This window comes from Oncorhynchus keta, chromosome 25, assembly GCF_023373465.1.
Source record: "Oncorhynchus keta strain PuntledgeMale-10-30-2019 chromosome 25, Oket_V2, whole genome shotgun sequence".
Lineage (NCBI taxonomy): Eukaryota > Metazoa > Chordata > Actinopteri > Salmoniformes > Salmonidae > Oncorhynchus > Oncorhynchus keta.
The window spans coordinates 10,370,298-10,397,977 of record NC_068445.1 but is presented as its reverse complement, the minus strand read 5'-3'; the positions used below and the strand labels follow the sequence as shown (position 1 = coordinate 10,397,977).

The 27,680-nt window shown below is 40.8% G+C and overlaps 2 protein-coding genes across 3 annotated transcripts; both read right to left on the bottom strand.

Moving 5' to 3' along the window:
* Positions 1 to 657: 657 nt before the first annotated feature.
* On the bottom strand, positions 658 to 5,168 carry LOC118358129 (immediate early response 3-interacting protein 1-like). The gene is made up of 3 exons (XM_035735611.2): positions 4,988 to 5,168; positions 4,727 to 4,828; positions 658 to 1,294 (listed from the first exon to the last, which is right to left on the bottom strand). Exons 1-3 carry the CDS (start codon positions 5,076 to 5,078, stop codon positions 1,239 to 1,241), a joined length of 249 nt encoding a protein of 82 aa, XP_035591504.1. The 5' UTR covers positions 5,079 to 5,168; the 3' UTR covers positions 658 to 1,238.
* Positions 5,169 to 5,536: 368 nt separating this feature from the next.
* On the bottom strand, positions 5,537 to 27,519 carry LOC118358127 (mothers against decapentaplegic homolog 2-like). 2 transcript variants are annotated; one of them, XM_035735610.2, is made up of 11 exons: positions 27,322 to 27,519; positions 17,530 to 17,938; positions 12,571 to 12,660; positions 12,130 to 12,323; positions 11,805 to 11,939; positions 11,645 to 11,707; positions 11,414 to 11,467; positions 11,022 to 11,234; positions 8,486 to 8,623; positions 8,102 to 8,246; positions 5,537 to 7,726 (listed from the first exon to the last, which is right to left on the bottom strand). In XM_035735610.2, the coding sequence occupies exons 2-11, from the start codon at positions 17,763 to 17,765 to the stop codon at positions 7,603 to 7,605; spliced, it is 1,392 nt and encodes a 463-aa protein (XP_035591503.1). In that variant the 5' UTR covers positions 17,766 to 17,938; positions 27,322 to 27,519; the 3' UTR covers positions 5,537 to 7,602. The 2 variants fall into 2 exon arrangements, with proteins under 2 accessions (XP_035591503.1, XP_035591502.1); XM_035735609.2 differs by having other exon boundaries at positions 11,633 to 11,707; positions 27,322 to 27,517.
* Positions 27,520 to 27,680: the final 161 nt, after the last annotated feature.

Below are 27,680 nucleotides of genomic sequence, written 5' to 3'. Positions count from 1 at the left end.
AAGATTATATGGGTAAAAGTCACCTTGTCCGATAGAGATTTGTATGGTTATCAAAACGTCACGCCAGGGTAAGCCTACACGAAACACAGCCCTTATTTGAAGTGTTTCTAAAATCCCCTATGGGAAAAATGTATGATTGGAACCATTTCCTTGTTTGACACCTCCAACGTGGAGCTCTATTCCCGTCGTCATGACCAACCCGCCTGCACACCGACAGTTAAACAATTGAAAGCAACACTAGTGTATGAAAATACACCCGCGTTGCTAAAAGCACCTAGTGAGAAGCACCCACCTTATTTGGTCGCCCTTGTGCTCAAGTTTGCAGCTAGTTCAAGAGTGCACTGATTGATGCCATTCATACAGGGCATTGCTAACATTTTTTTACAGATTTGCCAGAGAAAGGATTAATTTTGTTTACATGCAAACAATTAGCCATTCAGCAAATATATATTTTGAGCAAGGTCTCTTTGGTCTTCTTAATGTGCTTTTGACACAGCCATGATCAAAGAAAAGTTGTGTAAGTAGGGAATGTGTTCTGGGACAAGAAAATGATGTAATGTTCAACTTGCTCTGAGAGTAAATCGCTCTGGATGAGTGCGCCTGCTAAAATTATTATTATTTTAGCTAATGTTGGGTTATGAACAAACTCAAAAGTGGTAGATTTTTTAAAAATCTTTATTTTTTCAAGTAATTCATAGAAAGTTACTTAGAAAAAGTCGTACATAATTAGATTGTGCATGGGACACAAAATGACAACTTTTTATCCAGGAATATGTTAAAAGCAAGACATAGAATATACCATCAGAACTGTGACGAACCACAATTTCAAATAAGGAGAAAGAAAGTGGAATCATAAGATCAAAGTCAATTATCCTTTTACAATGAAGAAATCTTCCAAAAGCAACCGTAGGCTCTTTTGAACTGCCTTGTGCTATAACATTGGCTAACGGGTGTCTGTAAAAGAAACTGTGAATGTAGTAAACTCAGATTGTTCTTGCATCTGAACTGTCACTTAGCCTGACCTAAGACCAACAGGTTTGACAAATGAGGTAAGGAATAATAATAATAATAAAGGAAATCAAATGTAATGCTGAATCTCTTGAGATACATAAACGTGTGGGTGTACTCTTCTTCCTGGTGCATGTAGGGTCCCTCCTCCAGGTGCCAGGGTGACATCCTCCTGACCCCTGAAAGTGGCTTCTCTTAGTTCAGCGTCCAAATTCAGTCCAGTCTTCTCTTCAGCCAAAAAGCAGCAACAACACAATGCAGACAGAATTGACAGCAATCAAGGGCACTGCAAGATGAGAGAGTAAAGATTATGAATTATGCCAAAGTCAGACCAGTCTCAGTTCAGTCTGGTTAACATCAAATTGTTAAGAGGAAAACAAGAATAATCTATTTAAAAAAGCAACATGAATGCAGAATATTTTTGTTGTTGATATTTGAATATGGTATTGATTTTTAGATGGACATTGCATTATATCTGTCCCATTATGGCGTCTGTGAGAGTACGTGCAGCGCCACTGAGGCCATCTCCATTTTGAAGGGTTTCCACTAGATGACATAGCCAATTGTCTATATTGAAAAAAAATGTATGAAAACAAAAATGTGCATTTTTGTTTTAATTTAAGGTTAGGTGTTAGACAATGTTAGCAGTGTGGTTAGGGTTAGGTTAAAGTCAGATTTTAAGAAGATATAAATTGTCGAAATAGGAAGAGTTTAAGACTTTGTGGCTGTATTAACTATCGTCAACAATTACATTTTTCTACTACTACTTTGTACTGTCAAACAAATGGAAAGGCTGGACACTGCCACGTAGAATGTGTGGTTTGAACAGGTATAAAGTAAAGGTTGGTAATTTACTGCCACCCGCAGTTATGGAATGTTTTCTCACGAGTATAATTCATTGCCGGATCCCTCCTGGTAACCTGATGGAATTATGTAATCCTTCCTTAACCCATAGATGGGTTAGGCTACAACCGCACGAAAATGATGCCCGGGCATCAATGGAGCGAAATGCTGTGTGTTATGATTCTGGATGATCAGATAACTATTAAAAATTACAACAAGTTGCAATGTGGGGAATTGCAGGTGGCTCGTTTTTAGCTTGTTCTATCCTGCTATTGATAACATGTCTAGTTGAGGTGTTTTGACTTGTCACACCTATGCCAATATGGCTAAATGTCGCTAGCTAGTTAACCAAAGTTAACCAACAACTAACGATGAACTTAAAAGGCAAGTGCTCATTGTACAGATTTATTTCTGTTTTCAATAAATATTAGGAAAGGAAACATAGTTTACATTTTGTCAACAATCCTTTGATTCTATGCCAACTCCTTCTTGCTTGACTGCTGTGAGGGTGATGAGCACTATACCGTTAGCGAACTGCAGCACCTCAAGCGATTTGTTCTCGAGTTCAAGTTTGTTTATAAAGCTGTGTCCATCATAACTTTTCCGCAACCTGATCAAATTCACATAGAAATGTGAGTTATAAATCCATCATTCTCATTGAAAGCCAGTCTAAGAAGCAGTACATCTGTTCTATGTACGCTATTTCTATGCTTCCTGTCCTTAAGTTTCATTTTTGCGTCTTACTTTTGGTTTTGTACACCAGCTTCAAACAGCTGAAATTACAGTATTTTTGGTAATTGAAAATATATTTCACAGCGGTTTAGACGGTACAAGGATTCTCTACACTATTGCTTGTTTTGTCACAAACTGAAATTAGGAAAACTATTCGAATTTTTGCAACCAGGAAATGGCAGAGCGTTTTCCCGCATATTGCAGCTTTAATTAAATAATTATTGCACCATGCGATTAATTATCAGTTTTTTCTTATCTATGCTGCCTTCAGCATGATCTATTTTCCTGTGCGCATATATGACAGGCAGTTGTTGGTCGGAGAACGTCTCTGGAGCCACTGAGTGTGTATCAATCATGCTGTGGGACCTATTATGGCCAGCAGATCAAACACACAACTAAAATGACAGGTCACTCAGAAAAACTAATCATGACTCTTCGAGTCAGTACAAAAAGCATAAATCATTCACCAACTGCACATCACTACAACCCATATGAAGTCCCACCCAGTTGACTACTTCAAAATGGTGAAAGTAATCAATGGCGCTGCTCAGTCTAAAACAAGCTTTTGGGCACTAAAGTCACAGATAGAACAAGGAGCCAGATGTTTCACCGGATGTATAAATCTGAAGCATCCGGAAGGAATTTTCACCCCTCACTAAATATGGTGAGGAGAGGAAGCCCAGTGGTTGGCAGTGGGAGAGTATGAAGCGAGATGGAACTGGGTCGACATTCTGCAGATTTTCTCATCGAAGAAAAGCCCAACCTCAATACAGTTCTGTTTCCAAAACTTCCAAAGTTTTGTAGATGTGACCCTTTGACAGAGTTTTTAGAAAGTACGTTGTTTACAAGGAGTGCAAGGGCAAATTGAGTTACTGCATACATGCACTTCACAGAGAAGGCGTTCCCTAATGGAAATATGCAAATACATGCCAGAACGTGCCAATAGGATCTTACTAGATTGTGCTTGGCTCTGCCCACCTCCTTGCATTTTTCTACACACTATGCTTCATTGCTCCCATTGAAAACGACACAGATGAACTACACTGTATATACAAAAGAATGTGCACATCCCTTCAAATGAGTTGATTCATTTAACCCACACCCATTGCTGACAGGTGTATACGATTGAGCGCACAGCCATGCAATCGCCATAGACAAACATTGGCAGTAGAATTGCCTTACTGAAAAGCTCAGTGAATTTCAACATGGCACCGTGATAGGATGCCACCTTTCCAAAGTCAGTTTATCAAATTTCTGCTCTGCTAGAGCTTCCCCGGTCAACTGTAAGTGCTGCTATTGTGAAGTGGAAACATCTATGTGTAACAACGGCTCAGCCGTGAAGTGGTAGGCCACACAAGCTCACAGAATAGGACCGCTGAGTGCTGAAGTGCATACAAATAGTCTGACCTCTGTTGTAAAACTCACTAACAAGTCCCAAACTGCCTCTGGAAGCAACGTCAGCACTAGAACTGTTCGTCGAGAGCTTCCCGAAATGGGTTTCCATGGCTGAGCATCAGCACACAAGCCTGGGATTCCCATGCTCAATGCCAAGCGTCGACTGGAGTGGTGTAAAACTCAGTGCCAGTGAAAACATGTTCTCTGGAGTGATGAATCACACTTCACCATCTGGCAGTCCGACGGACTAATCTGGGTTTGGCGAATGCCAGGAGAAAGCTACCTTCCCCAATGCATAGCATAGTGGCAACTGTAAAGTTTGGTGGAGGAGGAATAATGGTCTGGGACCTTTTTATCATCATTTGGGCTAGGTCCCTTATTTCCTGTGAAGGGAAATCTTAAGGCTACAGCATACAATTACATTCTAGATGATTCTGTGCTTCTAATGTTGTGGCAACAGTTTGGGGAAGGCCCTTCGCTGTTTCAGCATGATAATGCCCCTGTGCACAAAATGAGGTCCGTACAGAAATAGTTTGTCGAGATAGGTGTGGAAGAACTTGATTGGCCTGCAGAGCCCTGATGCCAACCCCATCGAACACCTATAGGATGAATTGAAATGCCAACTGCAAGCCAGGCCTAATCACCCAACAGGTGTCCACATAATTTTGATCATGTAGTGAATCTTGGGTTAGTTATAATATACATACACATCTTTGCTAAAGTCCTCTATCCATCTCTATGGTCATACCTCTCATCACTGTCCTCACAGAGCGGACAAGGTTCATTAGCTGCACTTTGATGCCTGGTTCATCACCAAATCCACCAACACTTTGGTCCACACCCCAGCCAACTAGAGGGGAAAAAATGCTATATTATATGCAAATACTAGACCATAAGAGATATCATTGTATCAATAAACAAGCTTTTCCACTTATTACTGGTGTAGCTAGCTAACGTTAGCAAAACACTGTTGAAAGTAATGTTAAACAACATATGCACAGCCACTTACTTTTACTTAAAAATCTATCTTCGTGCAATACGGCGACAGCATTAACACACAAAATCACCGCTTGAATAAGGGAATATAATGTAAACGCCATTGATATCTGTAAAGTATTAGCTAGCTAACTTTAGCAGCTTCACGTATTTCTTGTGACGTTGCCTAAATGCAGCTATGGCAGCATGAGAAGGACGAATTGAACGAGCAGTTCGAAAGCGTGACTTCCTGAAGAGCGAGGGACACAGTAAACGGCCAATGTAATACCAATAATGTATAATAATAATAATCCATACTCATGGCCAAAGGGGTAGCTATTGATTTGACGGTGTTAGTGCTTGACAACGTTGTCCAAAAACGAATATTCCTGGGAGGCTAGGGATGTAAAAAGACATATAATTGAATGGCTCTCATTTAATAAGATCAAACACTGAATTTGCAACGATTTACTATAACGGTCAAATTGAATTTCTGTAGATAAGAAAAGGTAAACATGAGTACGCCACTGTAGACTGAGATCAGTGGGAAACATTCGTGTTAATAAAGATGACAGAAACATGGTCATCATGAGAATAAAAATCTTTATTAGTGTTTTATGAAGTCTGCATAATATGCCACACGCCTGAGAAGCTTATGGTCAGAAAAAAAACCCTGCTCTATCAATAACGCCCTCTACTGGTAAAACAACTGTGACAACTACTATACTGACTGCTTTGCAAATAGTTTACTGTTAAATACACATATTACTGTTCTACTGTTATGTACGTCTGGTCCACTTCAGATTTGTTATGTACTCTTCACATTCATATCTTGTAGGCCAATGGTACAAGGCTTCAACACTGGACCCTAACACATGGTTCAGTTCCCAAATCCAAACTCACTACAGTAGTTGCACTTACAAAGTACAATCACTAGTGCCGTAAGGTTAACAGATTAATAACATCAATAAAGGAGAAGGGAGAAAACAGATGTTAAAAAAATCTTGCAACAGCCACAAAATGACAATGGCATACTGCAAGCTCAGTCTTGTTGTACATACTGTATTTTATAGACAAGAACAAATACATACACTAATACAGAATTTATGTCCCAGTGTGCAGTTTCATCTCTCATGTAAGAACATGGAATACTGCCAAGTTTCTGTAACATTTAGCTAAAAAAAAAAACTGGAAAAATAAAATATCAGTTTTATGTTTGACCTTTTATCCTTTATTGAGCACCAAATGGCTTCCAAGAGTGAAGAGATGAATGAGTCAAAAAAAGGTTCATACATGCCTCTGAGTCACATAACCTAACCATACATTGCAGGAAAACAGATATCAGGTTACAGGCATTTATGCTTTGATTTGTGTACTTTTGATGTACCAGATGTGTTTTTTGTTGTTGTTGAGAATATACCTGTCTACATTACATGGGGCAGTGTTTTTTTGGAATTAGATTAAAGTTTAACCTTTAAAAAAAATAAACTGGAATGATCCATGCTCCTCATAGATTGCGAGCCATGTCACTTAAAAACAGGCAGTCTTGAAAATATTAACTCTAATAAAAAGTGAATGACAGAAGAACATTTAAGTATATTTATATATAAAAATACATGAGAATACAAAAAAGTAGCAAAAGAAAGGGGATATAGGCTAAACACAATATAGAATGAAATTCACTGATACCTTTAATTCTCCAAGTGAAATAACCTTTCAATAATTCACCTCGAGAGACTTAGACACACAGTGAAACATGAGAAAAAGCTTTTGGAGCTGATATTCTCTGGTCCCTGCTTTGTGCATCCAAACTTAAGCAAGTTCAGGACTCACTAGCCTGCATTCTGAGGCTGTGTGTGGTGGAAATGAAACATAGGCTACCTATAATAACATTGAGGATGCCATATAATGACAAAGAGCTCAAATGAATGTCAGCTTTGGCCAGATTGATTTTGCAGCTTGTTTAGTTTTTTTTTGTGCTAAACATTCCTATATGTCCATTAAGAAGTGAATCTTACAACGACACACATCTGGAATAAAAAAAGAAATATTCTGACAAAAGAGTAAGAGAGTTAATTACGTCAATTAAGCAATTACATTTAAAAACATAATTTAGCATTTCCCTTAAAGGAGAAAGCAACAAAGGCCATCATAATTTCTTAACCAAGCTAACTCCCCCTGACAAAAAAAAGATGTATCCATGTTTCCCAGAGAAAAGTTACCTCATGGTCAAAAAGATGGAGGAATATATATTTAGCATTTACGCTTGTGTTACTTATACAAGCATTCTCTTACTGAGAAACTATGTGTAGAAGATTTTTTGGTATTTCCCCTGCCTACAACAATTAATCCCTGGACTTTAAAACCAATATACATTTTATTTGTACCACAAATAGATCTAATATTAAGGATTTGGGGAAAAGCAATTTAACAAGGTGCAACACAAAGATGGGTAACAAAGTGCCAAATTATATTCGGAAAAGTCTGTCTCACGGCGTCTGTGCGTTTAGACAGGGAAGTGGCACTAGGCCACAAATACTATGAAGTATGTTACAGCAGAAATGTATTCTGCAGATTTTTTTCACGATGGGACTCAAGTTCGAATTTTATGATCTTTGAGTGGGCGACTATTTGGGTCGTTTTCTGGGATTATGACATACTGGAGCAACGTACAGAAGGGGATCCCATCTGAGTCAACACTTTGTCCAGCCATTGTAGGGGTCCATTCAAATGCAGCTCAATCCAGCAGGGAGTGCTTGTGACAGTCTGCCGTCTGGGAGACAAATGAAAGACCACAACAAAGCCAAATTAGTGAAATCACTCGGCATGCAAGCACAGGAACATCACCCAAAACCCAAGGTTAGCCTGAACTTTTTTTAAACTTCGTGCCCTGTAACAGAGTTATTGTTGAAGAGGGTCAAGTAACATTTGAATACCCCTCCAGCTCCTCAAACATTCCAAACTTCTAATAAATCCAGAAAAGCGGACCATTAGCAAGCTATAATGTTATTTTTTGTTTTTTAAATGTATGCCGATGAGTATATTAATATTACTGTCTTCCTCCGACTATACATCGTCTACTAACTACTTAGATGTGTACAACTGCAAGAATACAAATATTATTGTAATAGTCAGTCATCATGCTTGCCTGTATTCAGCCCCCCAGCCTTTGACAAAGCTCATGCGGATGGTACACATCCTGGTGAGCTGGTACACAGCCTCAAAGCCCTGGTTTACGGACTGGGCCAGCAGTGCTGCAAACTCCTGGTTGTTGAAAATCTTCAGGTTACAACCTGAGTGAGCGAGGGGAGGAGAGAGTCAGCTGGGAATCATGTATGGACTTTGTTTAGAACATAAGTAAAGCCTGCAGAACCTCCCTGCTATCAATATTATATTTTCTGTAGAAACAAGTAGGAAGACTAACTAAACATAATCTAAACCCGAGACAACAGAAAACATATTAGTAATACTATGAAATGATAATAGGAGTGAGCACATCGAAATCAAAAGAGATGGTGTTTGTCTAAGTTACCTGGAGGAATTTTGCAAACGGTTGCTGGGTGCCACCCATACCGCTGGTTGCAGTTTGGACTCTGAACAAAGATGGCGCTATCACTGAGACACTCAGCAAACACCTCACCGCCAATATAGTACAGCCGGACTCCTCTTCCTGTGGAATAATGCAAAATATACTGAACAAAAAAAATGCAACCCGCAACAATTTCAAAGATTTTACTGTGTTAGAGTTCATATAAGGAAAACAGCCAATTGAAATACTTGCATTAGGCCCTAATCAATGGATTTCACATGACTGGGAATACGGATATGCATCTGTTGGTCACAGATACCGTGTAAAACAAATTGAAATTTGCCGTGGATCAGAAATCTGGTGACCACTATTTGCCTCATGCAGCACAACATCTTCTCAGAGTTGATCAGGCTGTTGATGGTGGCCTGTGGAATGTTGTCCCTCTCCTCTTCAATGGCTGTGCAAACTTGTTGGATATTGGCGAGAACTGGAACATGCTGTTGTACACGTCGATCCAGAGCATCCCAAACATGCTCAATGGGTGACATGTATGGTGTGTATGCAGGCCATGGAAGAACTGGGATAATTTTCAGCTTCTAGTAATTGTGTACAGATCCTTGCAACATGGGGCCGTGCATTATCACACTGATACATGAGGTGCTGGCAGCGGATGAATGGCACGAAAATGTCTCTCTGTGCATTCAAATGGCCTTCGATAAAATGCCATTGTTTGTTTTCCGAAGCTTATGCCTCCCTATACCATAAGCCTACTGCCACCTTGGGGCACTCGGTTCACACCGTTGACATTAGCAAACCGCTCACCCACACAACGCCATACATGTGGTCTGCGGTTGTGAGGCCGGTTGGACAAACTGACAAATTCTCTAAAACGACATTGGAGGTTGCTTATGGTAGAGAAATGAACATTACATTCTCTGGTAACAGCTCTGGTGGACATTCCTGCAGTCAGTATGCCAATTGCACACTCGCTTAAAAAGGAGTCATCTGTGGCATTGTGTTGTGTGACAAAACTGCACATTTTAGTGGCCTTTTATAATGTGCAATGATCATTCTGTTTAATCAGCTTCTTGATATGCCACACCTGTCAGGTAGATGGATTATCTTGGCAAAGGAGAAAAGCTCACAAACAGGGATGTAAACAAATTAGTGCACACAATTTGAGAGAAATAAGCCTTTCGTGCGTATAGAACATTTCTGGGATCTTTTATTTCAGCTCATGAAACATGGGACCAACACTTTACATGTTGCGTTTATATTTTTGTTCAGTGTAAATAAGCATGAGTATTTCAGCTACAAGACAGTGCTGTTCAATTACTTTAATTCCATTTAGTTATAGGTTTTTCTGTGAGTCCACGTAGTTTCTTTAGAGAGAAATCAAATAATTCACAAGTGAAATCAGGTCAAGAACTACGCTGGGCTGAAGGAAGCTGTAGTTTTCATTACGCAAATATTCAGCCTAGTTCAGTGCAGAAAGCATGAGTATTTCAGCTACAAGACAGTGCTGTTCAATTACTTTAATTCCATTTAGTTATAGGTTTTTCTGTGAGTCCACGTAGTTTCTTTAGAGAGAAATCAAATAATTCACAAGGGAAATCAGGTCAAGAACTACGCTGGGCTGAAGGAAGCTGTAGTTTTCATTACGCAAATATTCAGCCTAGTTCAGTGCAGAAACGTGGTAATTAACTACAATGACCATAATCCATTGCGCCAGTTTTTTCTAGCTCTGAGACTGATCAGAGGAAGAGGCGAAGCGAGAGGTTTCACTCTCGCCAAAATCTTTCTAAAATAAACCCAATCTATGGGATTATTTTGGACCTAAGCTTGCACTGCATCGCAATGCTTGAGGCGTCACTACAGACCCGGGTTGATCCCAGGCTGTGTCGCAACAAGCAGTGACTGGGAGTCCCAGCGCCGTCGGGGTTGGGAGGGTTTGGCCGGGGGGAGGGGGCTTTACTTGGCTCATCGCGCTCAAGCGACACTTTGTGGCGTGTCTGGCGCCTGCAGGCTGATTTAGGTCGTCCGTTTCTGAGGACGCATGACTCGACCTCGTCTCTCCCGAGCCCGTTGGTGAGTTACAGCGATGAGACAAGATCGTAATTGGATATCATGAAATTGGGGAGAAAAAGGGGGTAAAATACAAAAAAATGTAAAGTCATAAAATAAAAACAAAGTAATATACACAACAAATATATTATTTCATATTTTTCTATTTACATCTACCCAATGTGGACCTGACAGAGACAATGGAATATTTTCAATATTTTGGAAATTGAAGTTCACTATTTCACAATACATTTAATGTTTGTTTTTTTAATTATCAAAACAGTGATATTTTAAAAAAAATAATAGAACTGAACTCAAAAAGCACTAATCTCTCAGCACTAACAAAACATGTGTTAAATTACAGAACAAATCCTGTGCAAATCTGAATTGGCACCATATTCCTTTTGGCCAGAGCCTTCAAAAGTGGTGCACCACATAAGGAATAGTGTGCCTCTTGTGGCGTAGCCCGTTGTACCTATGTGCCTCCTGGTCATCTCTACAGTGGCATTCCTGTTGACGTTGGAGAGCAAGCCCAGACAGAAACGCTCTGAGTTGGAGGGGTCTGTGAAACCATCCACGGTCAGAGAGGGCTGCGAAGCGTGGAATGTCTCTCCAACACGCTGGTTCAGCTCATAGTAGGCTATAGAGCACCAGAACGCAGGCTCAGAGTAAGTCACCGGTTGCAGGTCTGAAAAACATGGGGGATGTCATTATAAAAAGCAAGTACACATGTTGACGGGAGTAGACCAATGATCTCCAAAGTAGGCACTGGGCTGTCTAAATAGTACTCAATGAATGTTGTCAAATTTGGTCAGATTACAAGTGACTGACAAATGACTGATGCTTTAGACAGACAGTTATTCTTACCCATGCTATGATTGACAGGTGAGAGGGTGCCAGGGGACAATTCAGCAGGAGAACCTGATGAGAAAAAAGAAACAAACAAAAAAAAATCGCATGGTCGGACTTATTGTTGCAAAGAATCCACTAAGATATTTAATCAACAAATCAAAACTTGACAGTTTGACAACTGTCTTCTTTCTTATTTTATGTTAGAACATCCTATTTGAGGTAAGTGGAATATACCTGTGTCCATACTTTGATTCATCGGTTGATCGCTGGCTTCCCCATCCTCACTTATGTATCCAGGTGGTGGTGTTTCTATAGTAACAGAGGGGGGAAACTACTGATGAGCTGAACCTGATACATCATTATCATGAAGGCCATTTGCACATCAACTCATGGTAGATGCACAAACCTGGTATGTAGTTATTTGGAGGCTCGATCCCCGCAGGAAAGCTAGTGTTCTCAGGTATGGAATGAGTGTAGTCGTCCAATGGGGGCAGCTCTGTCAGAATTTCCGAGTGTCTTGGCACAAGTACAGGAGGCAGAACTAGAGGAGAGAAGATTCTTCAAATGTCAAACAAAGTTCTTTACAAAATATCAATGAAGACTATTCCCACTTATCCCATCCTTTTTCATGTCTCATGCCAGCAGAAAGAATCGCAGAACTAGCTGTTAACATAGGCTTTTATGGCACCTACAAGTCAGCACACACACCACTGGTTCAAAAGACAACCTACCCGGGGTCTCCACCCTCTGGTAGTGGTAGGGGTTGATGCAGACCTCATCCTTCTTGAGGTGGAAGGCGTACTCGCAGGCCTCGATGGCACGCAGTTCATGGTGGCTGTGCAGGTCGGGCCATCGCCACAAGCGGCAGTAGATGACGTGAGGAAGACCCTTTCTGTGAGATACCTGCAGGCGCCCATCTAGGGATCTGACAGGATGGACAATAGAGGAAATAGATGTGAGAATTGAAAGTGTAAGGAAGAAATGGGGAGGAAGAGAAGAAGATGGAGACGCATGTGGCCAGGAAGACAAAAGGTGGCGGTGTGGAGAGGGGAGTGATGAGGTATGAATGGAATTTGTGTTCTCAATGTCTCTCACCCCCCTGGAATGATTACTTCCCACATCAAGGTTGTACAACAGTATGTAGCACAGGACAGTTGAGGATAGATAGTCACCTGGTTTGGTCAGGGTAGCTGTATAGGCCTGAGGTATCCCACTGTTCTATCGTATTTGGTGTACTCAGTCCCCATATTTCAGAGCAATTGCTGTGCACAGAAAAACCAAACAAAACAAAAACAAATGATAAACATGGGGCATGAGTCATTCAGAAATACCAGTATGGGTAATGTAAACATTAAAAGGCCTCTTTTATTAGAGTCATTTTCAATTAGGTATTTCATTCTTTCAGTCAGGAACTGAAAAAAGACACGCCAAATAAGAGAAGCCTTTTGACGGAATAAAGAAAAACGGCATAAGATGGGAATACAGCAGTGAAGACTGGTGGGAGGAGCTATAGCAGTAGGGGTTCATTGTAATGTCTGGAATGGAATTAATGTAACAGAGTCAAACATGTGGTTTCCATATGTTTGATACGGTTCCATTAATTCCATTCCAGGCATTAAAATGAGCACGTCCCCTTATAGCTCCTCCCACCAGCCGCCTCTGGAGTATAGTAGTATATACAAAGAAACAGTATGCAAGACAAAAAAAAAACATTAATGTTACTGTGGCATTGTACCAAATATTCTGAAAAACTGTGAAACTTTTCCACCACAGCTGTGTCGGTTGGAAGCACTTAACTTATCTTGAGACATTCAAGTAAACACAGAAGACACACAATGGGACTAAAAGAAAAGGAGGGCGCAACCTTGGAAAAAAAGTAAATTTCCATTTAACCACCCTCTACAATTCACTTTGTGATTCTAATGGACACGTAGAAAGGAATGATCAGAAAATTAACTCTAGAAATTAAATAAAAATGGAATGGCGAAATATGATGTGATATTTGCTTCTGATACAATATCCAGAATCAGAATTCAGAGCTGATATAGCCTACCTCAGAAGTGGGACTGAATCTAAACTATAGGCTCGGCTAGTATGTTTATGTTCCTAAAAGAGCTCTGAAATAGGTTCTAAACTTCCCTCTAATACATGATAAGCATGACACATGGAGACTGGCGAGTTGCAATCAGGGCTCTAAATAAATAAATAATTATATATATATATATATATATATATATATATATATTATTTTTTTGAAATTGGTAGCAACCCTGTAGGTATATATATATATATAAAAACAATTATTTGATGAAACATTGAATTTGGCCTTACTGCTATTAGCCCATAGAAACACATTGAGTAACTTTCACACATGCCAAAACAGATTTTAAAAAATGATATCAAAAGGAAGTATGGTTTTGAAGTGTCTGCCTTATATCTGAGAAATATATCAGTTGTGCGATATATCGAATTCCGGTATGATTATCAAAACCGTGCTACGCCAGTGCTTATAACTAGCGTCAAATAAATGATGTCCACCCGAGGGCTCCAGTTTTGCATTTGGTTTGCTAGCTTGCTATCGAAGTGGCTAGATGTCAAGATCATGCTTCTTGGTTACAGCAGATGCATTCAATCCCCTCATGGATAAAGATCCCTGTTGCCTAATTTGTTTTGTGTGTCGTTTTGAAATAGCACCCCTTGTGTGCACATTCGGTAATACTGTATACCCCGGTATGGTACAGAAACGGTATGAAAATCTGGATCGCGTTTGTGCATATTCTACTTCAATTAACTTTTATTCCTTTATACTGGCCGGTACCGGGTTACCTTCATGAAAGTCCTGTGAAGCTTGTGGGCGTGAGCTCTAGGGTTGGACAGTGTCTGCAATGACACATCGTCCGGTCCAAACATCGTTGATATACGATTGTATCATTTATATATATATTTTTGTTTTTTGGGGGGGGAGAGAAAGCAATCAAAAAGGATACATTGGTTATATAAGAACTGTGATTTGGCGCATTTGCAACATTCTTCCATCAGGCTACATTCCAATATGCAAAAATAAACAAGTGACAGGATTTCACTCTAACTTAATAGTATAGGCTGCCTTCGTATGATGGCTGACTTGGTGGGAAAGAAAACTACGTGTTCACCTTCTCGGCAGTTCTTCAGTTTCAGTCTGAAGAAGTCACTTACAGAATTTGCAAAAAGATTATCAGGGCAAAGGACTACAAACCTCCGTCATCCTGCAGAGTTAGCTACTATGGGGGAGAACATGATGGTGATCCTTGTTATAAAGAATGTTATGAATTATTTGTTTTATCCGATTGTATATTTAGGATTTTTAAAGTTTTATAAGCAAAAAGGCATAGCCTTATGATAACAGGACTATTCGTTTTTAGCTCAGTGTTCATTCAATTGTTAAAGAATGTAATAGGCGTGTAATAATGTAATAGGCGTGTAATAGGCGTGTAATAATGTAATAATGTAATAATACGTGGTTTTATCTGATTGTTGACTTTTATATAAATGAGTCATTCAAATTAAAAAAGTTGTTTGAGACAAACCCCCCCCCCAAAAAAAAAAAAAAAAATAAAATTTAAAAAGTGTTCACACTTAAAGTGCTGCTGCAGGAGTTTTTCCAAGCACGTTGTGCAATTCAAAAATATGAAAAAAAAAACACTGTCAAAGTCAAGTTTACTGAAATTGTTGACAGTAGCCTGTCTTAGCCTATATTATTGGCTGTTTGGTTTGCAAAGAGGGATTTTCTGACGGCACAATTTATTTTGCCTACACGTTGGTCAAGCAAAGCAGAAACGCATCAGGTTTGTTTAAACTTCCTATTCGATTACTCCATCTTGCAATTGTTTGTTCTCTCTTGCTCCATGTTACTATACTATGTTCTTATTTAGGCTATTAGCAAAGAACTTTAAGATGCAAATCCGTTAGGACTACAGATTCAGTCAATGGTTGATCATGAAAGAGTTGGCTATGCCTAGGCCAACAAGTCACGTTCAAATCAAAACGGGGAGAAAATTACGATTTTAAAACGATAAGCCAGACAATGACTTGTCTGCTGCAAAAGGCCCACGATCAGACTTTGGAGAGACACACATTAGGCCCCAACTGACCTTTTGCGCTGCTTTGGTGCGCTTCGCTCTTTCTACATTGTTCTCTTGCATTATGTTAGTAGTCTAGCTACCTCTTACAGTATGTATTGAAAATTAATGCTATGGCAATTAGGGAATAGGCCACTTGGCATGGCAGCCTACTGTGTTCTCAATGCGATGCCCGACTGTGTGCAATCAAGCTCAAATATGCTAAACCATTGTTTGTAACATCACAATGTCATCACTATCAACGATAGCGGTCAAACATCGTCGATAGACGATGCAATTGTAATAAATCACCCAACCCTAGTGAGCTCAAACCATTGAGTTTACAGACATTATTGAGAAGAAATCAAAAAGTTAGCACACCGAAAGGACTGACGTCACACGACTCCTGTGGAGCTTGTGGGCGTCGTATAGCAAAACAGGCAACATGTCTGTGTTCGTGAGAATCTCAGTTTTCGATAGTGGAATCGTAGCTCAAACCACTGACGACTTTACGGGTGTTTTCGTGAACCGTAACGTTTTGGGATCGTCTCACGTCTGACAAACACCGCGCCAAACTACCGCAGATTCAGATGCCTGACACCAGCGATTCCACAGACTGAGACGCAGCCCATGCAAAGCCCCGGAAATTTGTAGCGCAAACACAGGGTTGTATTTAATAAAAACAGGCGCACAGGCGCGGACATCGATCTTAGAGGGTTTAAAGAGCGCCAGGTTGGTGTGAGACAACATGCAAGAGATCAGTCATTCATTCATTGATCTCCTTGGATATACTGGTAAAGTAACCAGGCTGTTCGCTACCTAATGAAGTAACATGATTGAACAAGGTGCAAACAAATGCCTACGAGTGGTTTTTCTCTAGGGCACTCGGAAACGGTACAGCGAACTACTGTCTGGGAGATTTTTTCCCCCTCCGCACTGGTGCTCCCAAAATAGAATGTCTGGTAGCACAGCAAAATATTTAGGAGCATGTGTGAACAAAATGGTTGAACTTCCGAGCCCTGGTTGCAATACATTTTGCAAGACCATCTACACAATATTGATTCCACCTGTCAACAAGATCTATACCAAATTACTCATTATCTAATAAACATACAAACATCTGAACTGTTCTAAGCAGGTCATCAACGAATAAAAAGGGTATTTTACAACATACCCAGAGAACATGTTCTACTCTAGGACATCAAGGTTAACTGGCTGATTACCTTACATCCTCAGACAAATGTCATACAATGCTTTCAGAAAGTATACCCCTCGACTTATTTCACATTTTGTTGTTACAGCCTGAATTGAAAATGTATTTTGTCACCCATCTACACACAATGCCAAAAGTGAAAATATCTTTAGACATTTTTGCAAATTTATTGAAAATGAAATACAGAAATATTTCATTTGCATAAGTATTCACACCCTTTGCTATGACACTCCAAATTGTGCTCAGGTGCATCCAATTTCCTTTGCTCATCCTTGAGATGTCACTACAACTTGATTGGAGTCCACCTGTGGGCAATTCAATTGTTCGGGCATGATTTAGAAATAAAACACACCGGTCTATATAAAACGGTCCAACAGTTGACAGTGCATGCCAGAGCAGAAACTATACCATGAAATCCAAGGAACTGTCTGTAGATCTCCGAGAAAGAATTGTGATGAGGCATATATCTGGGGAAGGATATAAAACCATTTCTAAAGTGCTGAAAGTTTCTAAGAGCACAGTGGCCTCCATTGGGAAATGGAAAAAATATGGAACAACCGGGCAATAAGGACCTTGGTCAGAGAGGTTTTAATAATTTGAGAGTTATAATACCTTTATGTTTTAGGACCTTGTATGTTCGAGAGGCTGTTTAAAGAAGGAGGCCACTAGAGGGTTAGCCGATAGTAAACACAGGTAAAATACACCGTATATAATCATCCCCATACAAAGTTCTCTGATGCATGGTCAACTGTTCACTCTACAGAACCATACAACGACTGTAAGCAGAGCTCTGTGTTGTTACCTGGCATGGGGTTACATACCTGGGGATGGTGACACACTTGGTGTTACAGTTCTGGGTGGTGATGGCCTTCTCCAGCTCATCCAGCTGTCCAGTCTTCTTCAGCTTCTTAACCAGGCTCTTGACAGCCTTCTCACACCACTTCTCCTCCTGGCCATTCTGTTCTCCACCCCCTGCTCCCCCAGGGCCACTGGCTGACTTCTTCCACCCCAGGAGCCTCTTCACGACCGGAGGGGTGAAAGGCAAGATGGAGGACATTTTGGGTATAGCGAGGAGGATTCTTGAGAAAACTCAAACACACTCGGGAGGCAGAGGGGACCTGGAGGAAGGGAGGCACAGTTTGGCCCTTTCTCTGGTGTGGTCCCTCTGTTTCGTGAGGAATCACAGGGCTGGTGTGAGGATGAGCTAGATATGTGCAGAAGAGATGACACCTGAGGGGAAATCAAACAGGAATTCAGTAATGAATGTCTGAAAAAAAGAGATTGTGATGTGTGATAATGCATTAAATTGTGTGTGTGGGGTCCTTTACAAAGTGAATGGGTGGTCTTGAAAAACTAGTTAAATCCCTTATTCACCATAGCCGATTAAACTCAACCCCACAATTTATGTAGTTGAGCAGCGACTAGTGTGGGTGACCTGGAGCTCCGAAGTTTAGTGTAATAGCGGGCTCTTCTTTGTGTGCTGAAATAAATGTAAAAATGCGACATCGGAGCTCCAGTGTGCCCACACTAATCGGCTATGGTGGATAAGGGATTTTTCAAGACCACCCATAAAATCAGAGAGTTGAGTTTAGTCATTCAATCCCACTATCACATCCTTTTATCAGCAACAACTGCAGTTACATTAGGCAGCAGATACAACCCGCTTGCTTACAGCTGCACTAGGGTCACAGACAGCCTTCCTGTGTACATTGAGTATACCAAACATTAGGAACACCTTCCTAATATTGAGCTGCACCCTCCCTTTTTGGGCACTACAAGGCGCTCAACGTGTGCCCACAGTTGGCTGGATGTTCTCGTGTCAAGTTGGCTGAATGTCATCTGGGTGGTGGACCGTTCTTGCTCAACAGTTACCCCCCTTGTGTATCGTGAAAAACCTAGCAGCGTTGCAGTTCCTGACACAAACCAGTGCACCTGGCACCTACTACCATACCTCGTTCAAAAGGCACTTAAATATTTTGTTTTGCTCATTCACAGTCTGAATGGCACACATACACATTCCTTGTCTCAACTGCCGCGAGGCTTAAAAATAAATCCTTCTTTAACCAGTCTCCTCCCCTTCATCTACACTGATTGCAGTGGATTTAACAAGAGAAATCAATAAGGAATCATAGCATTCACCTGGATTCAACTGGTCAGTCTAGGTCATGGAGAAGGCATGCGTTTTTAATATTTGGTACACAGTGTATATCAAGACACGATGTGGCTTGGAAAACAGTTGTTCAATCTTCTCGGTGTAACGGGACAATTCAGAGTACATCCCTGGATTGAGGTACTTTTTCCGAGCCATATCTCACGCTGGCTCTGTGGTGTCTTAAAGGGGGAATGGAAACACCGTTGGAAGTCAAGCCAAGCAAATAGATATATTCCATCCACTAATAATAAACATGTGCATACACTAACGTACACTGAACAAAAACAAACTATTTCAAAAACAGTTACAGTTCATATTAGAGGTTGACCGATTATGATTTTTCAACGCCAATACCGATTATTGGAGGACCAAAAAAGCCCATACCGATTAATCGGCCATTTTTAAAACATTTGTAATAATGACAATTACAACAATACTGAATTAACACTTATTTTAACTTAATATAAAACATAAATCAATTTAGCCTCAAATAAATAATGAAACATGTTCAATTTGGTTTAAATAATGCAAAAACAAAGTGTTGGAGAAGAAAGTAATATGTGCCATGTAAAATATGTGCCATGTAAAAAAGCTAACGTTTGAGTTCCTTGCTCAGAACATGAGAACATATGAAAGTTGGTGGTTCCTTTTAACATGAGACTTCAATATTCCAAGGTAAGAGGTTTTAGGTTGTAGTTAATATAGTATTTATAGGACTATTTCTCTCTATACCATTTGTATTTCATATAGCTTTGACTATTGGATATTCTTATAGCCACTATAGTATTGCCAGTGTAACAGGATGGCTTCCGTCCCCCTCCTCGCCCCTACCTGGGCTCGAACCAGGAACACATCGACAACAGCCACACTCGAAGCATCATTACCCATCGCTCCACAAAAGCCGTGGCCCTTGCAGCACAAGGGGAATAACTACTCCAAATCTAAAAGCGAATGACGTTTGAAACAGTATTAGCGCACACCCGGCTAACTAGCTAGCCATTGCACATTGGTTACACCAGCCATCAGGCTGATAGGCTTGAAGTCATAAACAGCGCTTGCGAAGAGCTGCTGACAAAAACGCAAGAAAGTGCTGTTTGAATGAATGATTACGGGCCTGGTGCTGCTCAGTCAGACTGCTCTATCAAATCAGACTTAATTATAACATAACAACACACAGAAATACGAGCCTTTGGTCATTAATATGATCGAATCCGGAAACTATAATTTCAAAAACAAAACGTTTATTATTTCAGTGAAATACGGAACCGTTCTGGGTTGCATCCCTAAGTCTAAATATTCTTGTTACATTGCACAACCTTCAATGCATGTCATAATTACGTAAAATTCTGTCAAATTGGTTCGCAATGAGCCAGGCAGCCCAAACTGTTGTATATACCCTGACTCTGCGTGCAATGAACGCAAGAGAAATGACAATTTCACCTGGTTAATATTGCCTGCTAAACTGGATTAGTAGTTATAACTAGTGATTATGATTGATTGTTTTTAGAAGATAAGTTTAATGCTAGCTAGCAATTTACCTTGGCTTCTAGTGCATTCGCGTAACAGGCAGGCTACTCGTGGAGTGCAATGGTTAGAGTGTTGGACTAGTTAACTGTGCGGTTGCAAGATTGAAACCCCTGAGCTGACAAGGTGAAAATCTGTCGTTCTGCCCCTGAAGAAGGCAGTTAACCCACAGTTCCTAGGCAGTCATTGAAAATAAGAATGTGTTCTTAACTGACTTGCCTAGTTAAATAAAAAGGTATTTAAAAAAAAATAATAATAACACAAATAAATAATAATTGGAAATCAACGCCCAAAAATACAGATTTCCGATTGTTATGAAAACTTGAAATCGGCCCTAATTAATTCCGATTAATCGGTCAACCTCTAGTTCATTTAAGAAAATCAGTCTATGGATTTCACATGAACGGGAATACAGATATGGACCTGTTGGTCACAGATACCTTAAAAAAGTAGGGTTGTGGCTCACCATTTGCCTCATGCAGCACGACACATCTTTACATAGAGTTGCTCAGGCTTTGATTTTCAGCTTCCAGGAATTGTGTACAAATCCTTGTGACATGGGGCCATGCATCCTCATCATCATGCTAAAATATGAGGTGATGGCAGCGGATGAATAGTATGAGAATGGCCCTCAATCTCGTCACAGTATCCCTCTGCATTGAAATTGCCATTGATAAAATGCAATTTTGTTCGTAGTTTATGCTGGCCCGTACCACAACCCCACCATGTTCACAATGCTGACATCATCAAACCCCTCACGACGCCGTCTACCTGGTTAAGTTGAAACCGGGATTCACCCGTGAAGAGCACACTTCTCTAGCGTGCCAGTGTCTATCGATGGAGAGTTGCATCCCCCCTTTTGCCCTCAGAACAGCTTCAATTTGTCAGGCATGGACTCGCAAGGTGCCGAAAGCTTTACAAAAGTTGTGTCAAGTTGGCTGGATGTCCGGTACAATTGAAACCACGATTCAACCATGAAGAGCACACTTCTCTCGTATGCCAGTGTCTATCGAAGGTGAGCATTTGTCCACTAAAGTTCATTACGACACCAAACTGCAGTTAGGGATCTTTTACTTCAGCTCATAAAACCAACACTTTTCACGTTTTTTTTTTAGTATTTTTATATTGAACGTTTATTTGAGGTATGTGTAGCGCCATATTGAATTGCCATAGTAATGATTGACGCCAATTGCGTTATTGGCAGGTTTGAGCAAATTGTGAGTTTTGGTACGGGGACTGAAAGTGAATGAATGCTACTACCGGGAGTCTCCTCGCCTCCACTGGACCTGAAAGGTTTCTCACAAATTTGACAGCTTTGAGATCAGGACAACAATTTGATTTTATGTTAGTAATTATAATATATACATATACATCTTTGATTGATAAGACAAGTCTGTGAAATGTACTTTTGACAGTAAGCCAAAAACAAGGTAGCTAGTTTGCCAGCCGACTTGATTTAGCTCATTTTGTGTCTTTGTGTTAATGTAGACTGTGATAACTAAAATTAAGTGCTCATATTGATCATTTGAAGAACATTTATTATCATTAGTATTAGCTAGCTAAGAGCTAAAAATTAACTGGCTAGTGTCTGATTCGATTTGTAGCTAACGAGCTACAGCAGATAGCTTACCAGCCACAACTAAGAGGGCTGCAGGATTGCTATTTTACCAGTAAAATGTATGATACCCATATAATTATTAGCTAGCTAGATCATTAGGTGTCTGTTTATATATGTGATATGATTCCTAAAAATAGCAAACCTGCTGGCTGATGATTGCAAGAATGAATGTAGACTAAGACTGAAGCTTAACCCTTATGATGAAAACTAGCTAATAGCTATGATATTTGAAAGCTTAGGCTGGTAGTCAGTTTTGCAACAAAATCATCCTGGTTTAGCTGGTAATGGTCGTTGTGTACTATCACCTTGCAAAAGTATTCTGACCCCTTGGATTTCTTCAAATTGTGTTACAAAGTGGGATGAAAACTTATTTAAATTGTATTTTTTTTGTCAACAATCTACTCAAAATACTCTGTCAAGGTGAAATAAAAATGCATTTTTTTTTTAAATTAAATAATACAAAGTAATTACTCAAATGTAGCCACAGCTCCTTTGTTCAGGCAAGCCAAATTAGTTATGGAGTAAAATGTCTTAACAAATCACATAAGTTACATGGACTATGAAATAGGGGTTCAGGCGCTGACCCCAATTAGTCCATTGGTCGATTATTTGGTTGATAGGCTGTTGGTCAGCCGAGATAAAAACAATTGGGGTCGAGAAGTAGCAAAATAGATGTTTTTTCTCAGAGGGCTAATTCATTGAGTCTGCAGGGAAGCCACGGTCCTAGAAGGGGAGTGTGGTTAATAAGATTTCCGGAGACCTTCTCCCTTACCTCACCTCGCTCATCAACTCATCCCTGACCGCTGGCTACGTCCCTTCAGTCTTCAAGAGAGCGAGAGTTGCACCCCTTCTGAAAAAACCTACACTCGATCCCTCCGATGTCAACAACTACAGACCAGTATCCCTTCTCTCTTTTCTCTCCAAAACTCTTGAGCGTGCCGTCCTTGGCCAGCTCTACCGCTATCTCTCTCAGAATGACCTTCTTGATCCAAATCAGTCAGGTTTCAAGACTAGTCATTCAACTGAGACTGCTCTTCTCTGTATCACGGAGGCGCTCCGCACTGCTAAAGCTAACTCTCTCTCCTCTGCTCTCATCCTTCTAGACCTATCGGCTGCCTTCGATACTGTGAACCATCAGATCCTCCTCTCCACCCTCTCCGAGTTGGGCATCTCCGGCGCGGCCCACGCTTGGTTGCGTCCTACCTGACAGGTCGCTCCTACCAGGTGGCGTGGCGAGAATCTGTCTCCTCACCACGCGCTCTCACCACTGGTGTCCCCAGGGCTCTGTTCTAGGCCCTCTCTTATTCTCGCTATACACCAAGTCACTTGGCTCTGTCATAACCTCACATGGTCTCTCCTATCATTGCTATGCAGACGACACACAATTAATCTTCTCCTTTCCCCCTTCTGATGACCAGGTGGCGAATCGCATCTCTGCATGTCTGGCAGACATATCAGTGTGGATGATGGATCACCACCTCAAGCTGAACCTCAGCAAGACGGAGCTCCTCTTCCTCCCGGGGAAGGACTGCCCGTTCCATGATCTCGCCATCACGGTTGACAACTCCATTGTGTCCTCCTCCCAGAGCGCTAAGAACCTTGGCGTGATCCTGGACAACACCCTGTCGTTCTCAACTAACATCAAGGCGGTGTCCCGTTCCTGTAGGTTCATGCTCTACAACATCCGCAGAGTACGACCCTGCCTCACACAGGAAGCGGCGCAGGTCCTAATCCAGGCACTTGTCATCTCCCGTCTTGATTACTGCAACTCGCTGTTGGCTGGGCTCCCTGCCTGTGCCATTAAACCCCTACAACTCATCCAGAACGCCGCAGCCCGTCTGGTGTTCAACCTTCCCAAGTTCTCTCACGTCACCCCGCTCCTCCGCTCTCTCCACTGGCTTCCAGTTGAAGCTCGCATCCGCTACAAGACCATGGTGCTTGCCTACGGAGCTGTGAGGGGAACGGCACCTCAGTACCTCCAGGCTCTGATCAGGCCCTACACCCAAACAAGGGCACTGCGTTCATCCACCTCTGGCCTGCTCGCCTCCCTACCACTGAGGAAGTACAGTTCCCGCTCAGCCCAGTCAAAACTGTTCGCTGCTCTGGCCCCCAATGGTGGAACAAACTCCCTCACGACGCCAGGACAGCGGAGTCAATCACCACCTTCCGGAGACACCTGAAACCCCACCTCTTCAAGGAATACCTAGGATAGGGTAAGTAATCCTTCTCACCCCCCCCCCCCCCCCAAAAAGATTTAGATGCACTATTGTAAAGTGGCTGTTCCACTGGATGTCATAAGGTGTATGCACCAATTTGTAAGTCGCTCTGGATAAGAGCGTCTGCTAAATGACTTAAATGTAAATGTAAGATGCACAAGGCACATCTCTCTCCAGAATGTGCTCGTTCACCATTTCGTGCTCAATCAGCATTTCATAACTTAAATTGTGTGAATAGTTCACCCTTTGATTTTTAATGTCTATCCCCATTACACATATCAGTAGTAGCCTACATTTACAGTTAATTCCCATAATTTCTAATCTACAATATTTCTTTGGTTATGGTAATTTCTGTTAATACATTCATGCCTGATTCACACATGTCTAAGTGCAGAGGCTGTGTGGCTGGCACCCTAGTAGTACATTTACAGTTCTAAATCTACAATGTTTGTTTGGCTAAGGTAATTTCTCTTAATGCATTCAATATATTGTTACAGTCATGTACCTTTCCCATTGTCAGGGTGGACACGTTGTTTGCAGAGCACACAACCTATGCTACATTTGAGAAACAAGTTTTGGTTTATTTAATTCTATTTAAGAGTTGTCAATTTATTCACTGTCTTTTATTTGGTGCGCTTACGCCAATGTTGAGTACGCACCCGATTACGCCAATGTTGAGTACGCACCCGATTACGCCAATGTTGAGTACGCACCCGATTACGCCAATGTTGAGTACGCACCCGATTGCGCATACAGAAGTAGGCCTTGCCTACCTGGCCCATTTGTGGAGCTCTGATAGTATTGCTGATCTAATTAACTCACTACTGCTCAAAACAGCAAGTAACCTTTTTCAGAAACCATTGAGAATGACAATGGTTCCATAACGCATTTGACAAATATTTCCATCTCTCTCCCATACATATACACGTATTTTATACACACACACAAAAGTTTGGGGTCACTTAGAAATGAAAAGCTAATTTTTTGTCCATTAAAATAACATCACATTGATCAGAAAAACAGTGTAGACATTGTTAATGTTGTAAATGATTATTGTAGCTGGAAACAGCAGATTTTTTTATGGAATATCTTCATAGGCGTACCGAGGCCCATTATCAGCAAACATCACTCCTGTGTTCCAATGGCATGTTGTGTTAGCCAAACCAAGTTTATAATTTTAAAAGGCTAATTGATCATTAGAAAACCCCTTTGCAATTATGTTAGCACAGCTGAAAACTGTTGTACTGATTAAAGAAGCAATAAGACTGGCCTTCTTTAGACTGGTTGAGTATCTGGAGCAACAGCCTTGGTGGGTTCGATTACAGGCTCAGAATTGCCAGAAACAAAGAACTTTCTTGTGAAACTCATCAGTCTATTCTTGTTCTGAGAATTGAAGGTTATTCTATGCGAGAACTTGTCAAGAAACTGATGATCTTGTACAACGCTGTGTACTACTCCCTTCACAGAACAGTGCAAACTTGCTCTAACCAGAATAGAAAGAGTGGGAGGCCCCAGTGCACAACTGAGCAAGAGAACAAGTACATTAGAGTGCCTGGTTTAAAAAACAGACACCTCACAAGTCCTCAACTCGCAGCTTCATTAAATAGTACCCGCAAACACCAGTCTCAACGTCAACAGTGAAGAGGCGACTCCGGGATGCTTGTCTTCTAGGCAGAGTTGCATAGAAAAAGTCATATCTCAGACGGGCTAATACAAAGATTAAGATGGGCAAAATAACACACACTGGACAGAGGAACTCTGCCTAGAAGGCCAGCATCCCGGAGTTGCCTCTTCACTGTTGACATTGAAACAACATTTCTAAGTGACCATAAACTTTTGAATGGTAGTGTACTTTTGGCCATGTAGTATATTACTATTCTGAGTTTCAATCCTTACAAAAATAAGGAAGACTCAATATTCAAGTGTTTCCTCTATCTTCATTATGTTGTCTACACATGTTGTGTAAATGGCAGTTTGGGGGAAAAGCGTAGATGTTCGTATAAGATAGATGTTCACATGTTTTGTCTTGACTGATTGCCATTTGATTTATGTGGTGCTATTGTATGTCATAGTTGAAAGGGCTGTTTCTCAACTTTCAAAATGTATCATGTTTTCATGTACTGCTTGATATTCGTAATGTTGCTCTGTAATGCACGCTGAGTTCATGGTCTTTCAGACAGTTTGGAAAACCTGCCAGTGATGCAACAATGCCACTATGGCGATTTACAGTTAACGTTAGTTAGCTGGTGTTCTAAAGCCTAGTGTTTCCATTCCCCTTTAATATACACAAGAATGCTGTCCAACCCTAGTGCAGCTGTAAGCAAGTGGGTCGGATCTGCTGGCTATAGCAACAAGTTAACATCATAGCTACCATTGTTTGAGAATATACACATGTACAAAAATAATATTTAAATACTAACAGTGCGGGTGGATTCTGTATAACACCACATCTTAATTTACCGGGTGGTTAGCAAGCTGCAGTGATTAACTGTTCAATTGATAAACTCCAATGCTGGTTAGATTATTTATTGTAGGTACAAGTAGTAGCAAGCTAGCTATCTCGGCTTAAGTAAGGGGGGCTAGCTAGTTATCCGGGCCATAGCTAACGTTAGCTAGCTAGCACTTCCAGGCCAGTTGGTTGATGGCCATTTTATCAGCAGTAAATCAACTAACGTTAACTATATAGCTAGTCAAATTAGATAGCCAAGTTAACAATTGATTATTCATATAAGGTAGCTATGAAAAGCTAAGGAAATTATTGAGTACGTAACTTGTATGGTTGGAGTACATTATCGCCCATTCCTATTGTTGTGCTACAACAATTAGCTAGTTAGCCAATGTTAGCTAACCCAGGCTTACTCTAAATACAGCTAACGTTAGCTAAATGACGAGCTAGCTAGTTCGCTAACGTAAGCTATAATGAAACAATTATTTGATGGCGACATGATACACCACCACCATTGCCAGTTAGAATAACAATTACATGTTATATTAACCCTTGAAGTGATAAATAAGATAGCTATACCAAATGTTTAAAAAAAAATCATAGCAGCTAACATCACACAAAACAGAAGTCGAGGGAAAATTAAAAGCATTGCATTACCCCTTGATGATGAGAATCTCGAGCTCTTCTCCGTGTAACGATATATGCAGTAGACAAAGGGGAAACCTTTCCTTTAAACCCAACTATAAATGTAGCCGCTATCTCGACGAGAAGATTGCTGTATTTTCTCAAGTCTGATACCTGGCTAGCCGCTTAGCTTCACAAGTTAGCTAGACCTGAACAAGAAAGACACCCTAATAGGCTAGCTGCACGCAGAATCTTAATCCCTCCTGATTGGATCAAAGAAGACAATCACATTATTTTAGCATATCGGATTGGCCTACAGCAATGTCAATCTTTTTTGTTTATTTGACAGCATGGTTTATTTTTCGAATCTGTCGTTGACATTGTCAGAGTGA